General features: G+C 34.6%; 1 protein-coding gene across 1 annotated transcript; it reads right to left on the reverse strand.

Annotated features, from left to right (window-relative positions):
• Positions 1–2,558: 2,558 nt before the first annotated feature.
• Positions 2,559–5,182, reverse strand: LOC132184402 (laccase-14-like). The gene is made up of 7 exons (XM_059598030.1): positions 5,057–5,182; positions 4,798–4,949; positions 4,472–4,716; positions 4,252–4,377; positions 3,587–4,175; positions 3,134–3,486; positions 2,559–2,835 (listed from the first exon to the last, which is right to left on the reverse strand). The coding sequence occupies exons 1-7, from the start codon at positions 5,159–5,161 to the stop codon at positions 2,702–2,704; spliced, it is 1,704 nt and encodes a 567-aa protein (XP_059454013.1). The 5' UTR covers positions 5,162–5,182; the 3' UTR covers positions 2,559–2,701.
• Between the last annotated feature and the right edge of the window lie 2,497 nt (positions 5,183–7,679).

A 7,679-nucleotide genomic window follows, 5' to 3' on the forward strand; every position in this document is an offset into this window, starting at 1 on the left:
TATTTGGCAATAGACATTGTTGGTGGTTTTTAGTTTGAAAATGATTGATATGATATTATAAAGTACATAAAAGTTTTGAGTTTTTTGTATTGAAAAAAAAAAAAAAAAAATTGTTTTGTAGTGAATTTTTTATTTAAATGGTAATAAAAAGTGATTGATGTGATATAAAAAATAAAAATGTAGGAGTTTGGCATGTCCATGTCAAACAAGGCTAATAGTAATTTTAAAAGTCACGTGAGTTTAGCTTATTTGACCCACCCCTACAGAGTAAACCTCGGTCTCAAGCACCACACTTCCGAAAATTTTTTTACTCGAAACATGGTACTACACTAACTATTCACCAAAGGAGTATGGCCTCAAGAAATAGTTTGCACTTAGCGGATTTTCAACCGCAGACCTCTACAGTTGCTCAAGGACTTACGGTTCAATAAGCGCCACTGAGTCAACCCCTTGGGGTTAATTTATTAGCATTTTAGAATGTTACTTATTATAATTCTAGCTTATTCTCTTGAAGGCTTTTGCATTCCGAGCTTGATTTGCATTAACAAAGGAGAGCAATTATAGAAACACATAATATAATAAATATAAAAGTGGAATAATAATAATGAAAGGAAATAGAATAAACACAGAGATTAAGGTGATTCGGCAAATAGGCTACATCCACACATCAAATTATATTTAGGCTACATATAATTTGAAATATTTCAAATACAAACATATTCCCTAAATCAGGATTAACAAATATTATATAAATCTCTTGATTTAGGGAACAAAATCAACATTTATTTCAAAGGATTTATATCCTTAACATGCCCCTGCAAGATGAACATATCGAGTGGTTGGAGTTGATGACGCCTGATTTGAAATATCAACTGTTTTTGAACTTGAACTTCAACGATTGTGGCCGGGACTTGAACATCGGTAACTTTTTGGCCAACATCAGTTACTTTGACCGGAATTTTGACATTGGTTACTGTGGCAAAAATGAGCCAACTATGGACTTAAAATGGGCCACAAGGGCCAAAACATTTGGGCTTTTTATTTTATTTTTATTTTATCTTTTTTCGCTTGCTGAACCAAACAAAGAATATGAGGTGTCATTTATATCTCCTCCTTGAACCGCAAAACAAAAAAACTTCCTTCCTTTTAGAAAAGGATTAGAGGAGAAAAATGAAGTAATTATAGAAAAAAAAAAAAATTGCAATCTAGGATCTAACAATTGACGTTAGCCTATTAGCTCTGATACTATATAGAAACACATAATACATCAACACATCAAAGCTATAATAGGCTACATATTTCCTTGATTTATAATTTGAGAACCTCCTATAGGATTTTCAAGGAATCATAAACCTCTTATGAGCAATTCGAGGTGCTCTCAACTCCTACAAACACAGGATTTGAATAATTTACTTGATTAATTTTCTTATTCATAAATAATGCTTTATATATATAAAGACAATAAAAGAAAATAGAGTCCCACATAAGATAGGACTTCCATTTAAAATAAATAAATCTAATCCTACCCAAATAGAAAAATCTAATCGTACCCAAATAACAAATAACAAGATAAAAGAGATAAACATAACATAAGAGTCCTACACACACAACAATATTAAAATAATAAAACAACTATAAAACATTAATGAACTAAATAACTTCATTGATAATATTTCATAATAGACCCACTACATAACAATGACTACAGGTAACATTCCATCCATCTTTGAATCGACCTTGTCAAATTAATCAGGATTAACAAATATTATCTAAATCTCTTGATTTAGGGAATACAAAATCAACATTTATTCCAAAGGATTTATATCCTTAACAATAATAGAGCAAAATGGTCTCCATATATAATATGAAACCGGATCCTCTCCGATCCATAATGAATTGGAGAATATCTAATTCATAGCTAGGATTTCTTTAAAAAAATCGTAAGACCACAATGAGACATCTGTGTCCTCGTAATAAAAAGAAATAAAATATTATTTAAAGTTTAAAAAAATATAAAAAATAAAATAATAATAATAATAAAAGAATAGAATGGCTGGGGTCCGTGACTCAGTGGGGTGGCCAACCCTGACTGCTATTTGTCGTTGTCGGCCGGTCTTGGTTCCCAGTTTGAAGCTCTCTCTCATTATTTTTCATCCCCAGGAAAAAAAATTGTGAGTAAAATTTTTTTAGTAGAGGCCTGATTCTTGTTAGAAGATTTCTTTATACGGTTATACCTGATTCCTGCCACTTTTGCATGTCGTGATTTTTTTCTGTCAAAGATATTCAAATGCCATTAATTCAGACAAATAAGCTACTGACTCTGTATTTTCTCATCAATCGTAATCTCATCAAATCACACCTTAACTTGAAACTGAATCCTACTAAAGTGGGTCGTGGTGGATGCCCCTACATATTATTTCGTCCAGCAATGGAAGGAGAAAATTTTGAATATATCATCAACAAATCGAGAGATCGAGGATTTTATTCAAAAGTATCTACGAATCAAGGCACAAAAATGGGCAAAAAAAGCACAAGGAAACAATTCAAAAGACTCCTAATTAAACGACCCTTCGAATAATCTTATATAAATTCAAATCTCTTACACAAACAACAATTTTCTTGGAGGATCTTATTTAAATATGATTTTCTATGCATTTAGTAGTTCGTCGACATTGAGGGTTGAAGCACAAGCTTTTCAGAACTAAGAACAAGTCGGCAAATTAGCCGGAGGTGGCAGCATGCTTGTGTCGTTGGTGTTCCCATTCAGCACAATGATAACAGTGTCCATACCCCAGCTTGAATGCCGTTCCAAATGGCAATGCATATACCAAACCCCTGCAAACCATCGATCGCCATTTATATATATATATATATATATATATATATATAGAGAGAGAGAGAGAGAGAGAGGAGATAATAAAGACATAGAAGTGCTAAACATCCCAATTTTTTTTTTTTTTTTTGAAAAGTTAGTTATCAAATGATCTCTCAACATCGCATTAAATTTATTATTTTGAGAAATATGTAACCTAACTCATGTGAGGATTATTTGAAAACTAACTTTTAGAACAAAAATTTGAAATGTTTAGTATTTCTTAAAAAGACAAGAGAAAGAGAGAAATAGAGAGAATACCAGGATTGTCTGCGACGAATCTAACGACAGCCCATCCATTTTTAGGAACTCCGATGGTATTAACTTCCCGTGGATCAACCAAATTGTAAGTTTTCGGGGAAGTCACGTTGTCCCAATTGCCATAACCGGTTCCAACCAAATAGAAGCTAAAACCATGAAGATGCATTGGATGGTTCTCTGCAGTCAAAACATTAGTCCCTTGGAACACGATTTCCACGGATTCCCCCCACTTTATGATCTTTGCCTTGGTTCCCACGCTTGGGTATAACTTACTATCGTCCACCTCTCCTGTGAAGTTAAATACATGCGGCGGCTTACCGGGGAAATCTGGTTCAAAAACATCCAGCAAGTTCCTGCATAAAGGTTTTAAAGCTTGAGTTATTAAAGGATGGAGAAAAAGTAAATTTAATCACTTAATTAATAAATAATTTTAATACGTGGACGTGGTATTACTTGTAGTATGCTTGAAGGATATCAGTGGTTGGGCTGGAGAAACTTATGTTGTTCAAACTGGCAGCAAGCCTGTTCCCATTTGGACCCCCGCAGGATGCATTAGCGCAAAGAATCTCGTTCACAGAAACTGTGATGATGATTTGTTTGGTGATGTTTTTGGGCACATCAACGGGATGGTCCGAGCTCGCCAATGCCCTGATGCGGTTTATGAAGTTGTTTGCGGCATCTTTGTCGCTAACATTAGGAAGAGTCGGATAGGCAGGGGAGGTTGGAGGAGTGTAAGTGCCTGTGTACTTAAGGATTGCCGAAGTGTTGGTGCTGTCGTACGCAGCCTCGGCGTCGAAGAATGGCGTAGCAGCAATGTAGTAATAACTGGCTGCCTGGTTTGCTGTGAGCAAGATGTCCATCGTTTGCCCTGGGGTTATCATTATGTAGCTCGTCGTTATCGGCTTTATGTATGCGCCGTCCTGCGCGACGACGGTCATGTTGTGTTTTGCGATTCCGAAGAACATTTCTTCATTCATCACCGCATTTATTAGACGAAGAAGATATGTCTTGCCGGGCACGACTGATAAACTGTAACTTGTATCTGCAATATATATCATCGTATGATATATTAGACCTGCTCTGTTCCGGTATATTGAAAGATTTTTGTTGTTAATTACCATTGGAGCAATTATTTGGAAATCCTGGTTGGCCATTGATGGCAAATGCATCTGATACGTCTGGGTCCGCACCGGTTTCCGTGGCCTCGTCGATTAATTGCTTGACATCTCCATTGTACCATTCCCCTGCAACACGTACAATCAAAATGAAGAATTTGTAAAAATATATGCATTAACTTATCAGCAATTTTTTTGCAGGAAATATTCAGTTATTATATACCAAGTATGAGCACATGCTCGGCATAGGGCTCGGGAAATGGATAGGTAGTTCCAAGTTCGGGCAAGATGACAATGGCGCCATGGATTGTGGCACGTGACCAGTCACTGTGGGCGTGCCACCAAAGAGTTCCTTCTTCGGTAGAGAATATAACTTCATAGGTGAAGTTTTTCCCTGGCTTAATGGGGCACTGTGTGATGTTCTCAGGACCATCGGACCATGGATTTCTTGGTTGCTTCACTCCGTGCCTGTCATGACCAAACCATTCTTTAGTTTTCATGATAATTTGATTAATTGCAACCCCACACAGAGAGAGAAGGAATTATTACCAGTGAATAGTGACACCATAATCTCCGTTATTGTGAACATTGACAAACGCCTTATCGCCTTTGCGAACATGAATGGCTGGGCCAGGCCATGTGTGATTTACAGTAAACATGCTCTTTGTGGTACACAGCCGAGTAAAATTCGTCTCCCTCAGCTGCATTAATCAAGACCAACAATGATATTATAAAACCACTCATATGAAACTTTTCTGGTTCTGGGTTTACTATAACTACTGCTAACATAACAGGAAGGAACACTTACAATGAAGCTATAATGGTGGACGTTGTAAGCGGAAGAAAGCAGCAGCGCATCGATGAACAAAAAGCCGAGGAGAGCAAGGATCGAACCCATCTTGTGTACACCCATGCTGCAATAAGTCCCTGTACGCCTTCTGTGACTTTCAGCTACGACTTGGGGTCTATTTATAGAGCCAACTTTCGTACAAAATTACAACTTTATACACCCTAAATTAAGGGTCATTTGTAATGTTTTTCCTAAATTATAAATAATATTTATAATTGAGATTGTTGTCACCATTAAACGTGCATGAAAATATTTGAAGGACTAAAAAGGTAAAGTCAAAATCACATGCTCACTAATTTGTTAAGGCTCCAATTGTTTTGACCTAAAATAATTTATGAAAGATTATTTTTCTATTTTTCAGTGTTTGGTGTGACATAATAATAGTTAATGAAAAATATTTTTCGTTTGACCACAAATTCTTCTCTAATTTTCGAAAAATTGTTTTTATTTTTAAAAATCGTAAATGACTTTTCGAGTTTAAACATCTCATTCTCAAATCGATAGACTCAACCGAAAAGTCGGTGGGGTCTCGAGTTGGTCCTGGTCAAGTCCCTGCGAGACTCGGTTAGGACACCTCCAAGAGCTAGTCAGGACAGTTTCGTAAGTTAGAGTTTAATATGATTGAACAAAGGAGAGGATGTTGCAAAAATATATATATAATTTTTCATTACAAAATAAGAATAATTTTATGTATCACACAATTATTTTACTATGCTGACATGATACAGTGAATTCACCTTTAAATAAATTTTGTTAAAAAAAAATAAAAATTGACAATGACATGTGGACATATTTTAGAAGTCTTTAGACCTTATGAAAAGCATGGGAGATAAGGTGTTCATGAGTTTTCACCTTTCAGCAATTGAATCACAAATTTTGGATCCCCAAACGGGCGAGGGCTAATATTAGAGTAATTCTAGAACGCCTACTTGTCTCATATTAAGAATGATGTGGTTATTAAAATCATCATTTGATCAAAATTCAATAATGATCAATCACAAGCCCAATGGTGATTTTAATAACCACATCATTCTTAGTAGGACACAAGTAAACCTTCTAATATTATGACTTCTACTGCAAGCTAGCCAACTTTTTTTTTTCTTTTTTTTTTTTTCTACATGAGTCGGCACCTCACGCGCGTTATATAAAATTAAGTGCGATGTGTACGTCAAGTGATCATCAATTTTTAAAGTCTATAATTTTTTTTTTTTTTTTATAAATAAAATATACTGATTTCATTTAACTCATAAAGTTTATGAATTTTATTTAATATTGCATCCAATATGAAAATTCCACACATTCTTTTTCCAGTCAAGTCACAAAATAATCTCAAACATCCCAAATATTGTGTTGTAGAATAATAGAAGTATCATAGTTTCAAAAAATAAATAAATAAAGTATCTTGAAACTTGTGGTCATAAAATTTGGAAGGTGGAAAAATTAGTGGCACGTGGGAATAGGTTCCCACCCCATATGCTGTAATTAAAAAAAGTCGAAAGAATATTTCTTGTTTTTTTTATTGTTTTCCTTTTCTCTTTTTTTTTTTTTAATTAAAAAAAAATAGCGTAATGGAATACGAGGCGGCAGGGATTATGTTAAGCCTTAATTATACACGATGCCATATTAATTAATTACAACAAAACGACCAAAGAAACAACTCAGATATACAACATAGCAACCTAGATTAAAGTTCTTAATATATATTTATTAGTACATAAGTTATACTTTTATGCCTTTCAACGCCCTTTTTCCAACTGGTCAACTAAAATTTTAACATCACGTATTGAAATAAGTACATATGATGATACCCTTTAATTAATTAATTAATAGGCCTCGTGGTTGTCGTGGAAGATAAAAACAAATAACTTTTTAACATTAACAAAATGAAGCAGGAGAATTTTAACATTAAAATTACATGCAGCGTGTGTAACCCACAAGTGCTTATTTTAATTAAAAGGTAATACTTTGAAAATTGTACAGGCACTTTAGAGGGAAGAACAATTTTAATTAATGTCGGTATAATAATATGATTGATAACTCGAAGACGTTATGCATGAATAAATTAACCTCCATTCATGACATGTGCACATCACGTCAACAGTAAATTAAACGCTTGGCAAATACAGCTATCCCTCTAACAATTGGTGGAGCAAATATAGATGGAAGAATATCCTGCTTTTATTCACAATATTGTAATCTCTGAAAAGTACAATGAAAACATGAGATTTTCACTACAAATATTACAAAAAAAGTACTATGTATCTACCCTTTTTTTTTTGTTTTCTAACCCTGCAAAAAGCGAGAAGATGTAAAATGTTAGGAGAAGAAAAGAATGTAGTGTGCGGTAAATAGGCAATTGCAAAGAGAGATCGAATTGGGCCATTCGACAGCCTGGAGACACAGAGAGAGAGAGAGAGAGAGAGAGAGAGAGAGTGTTGAAACTTTTGACAAGACAAAAGAAGACTATGGGAATCGGATAACAGGCCAGGATAGAGCTGTTGGGCATTTGACAGAATGTAATATGTGTGGGAAAAGGAACACTGTAATTTAATGGCATCTGAGAACTGAGATAACCTTAAAT

The sequence above is a fragment of the Corylus avellana genome, chromosome ca6 (genome assembly GCF_901000735.1).
Source record: "Corylus avellana chromosome ca6, CavTom2PMs-1.0".
Lineage (NCBI taxonomy): Eukaryota > Viridiplantae > Streptophyta > Magnoliopsida > Fagales > Betulaceae > Corylus > Corylus avellana.

Coding starts and splice junctions, on each gene's coding strand:
- LOC132184402 (XM_059598030.1), bottom strand. CDS start 5,161: ATGGGTGTACACAAGATGGGTTCGATCCTTGCTCTCCTCGGCTTTTTG. Junction 4,950..5,056: donor TCCACCATTATAGCTTCATT/GTAAGTGTTCCT, acceptor TGATTAATGCAG/CTGAGGGAGACGAATTTTAC. Junction 4,378..4,471: donor CGAGCATGTGCTCATACTTG/GTATATAATAAC, acceptor TACGTGTTGCAG/GGGAATGGTACAATGGAGAT.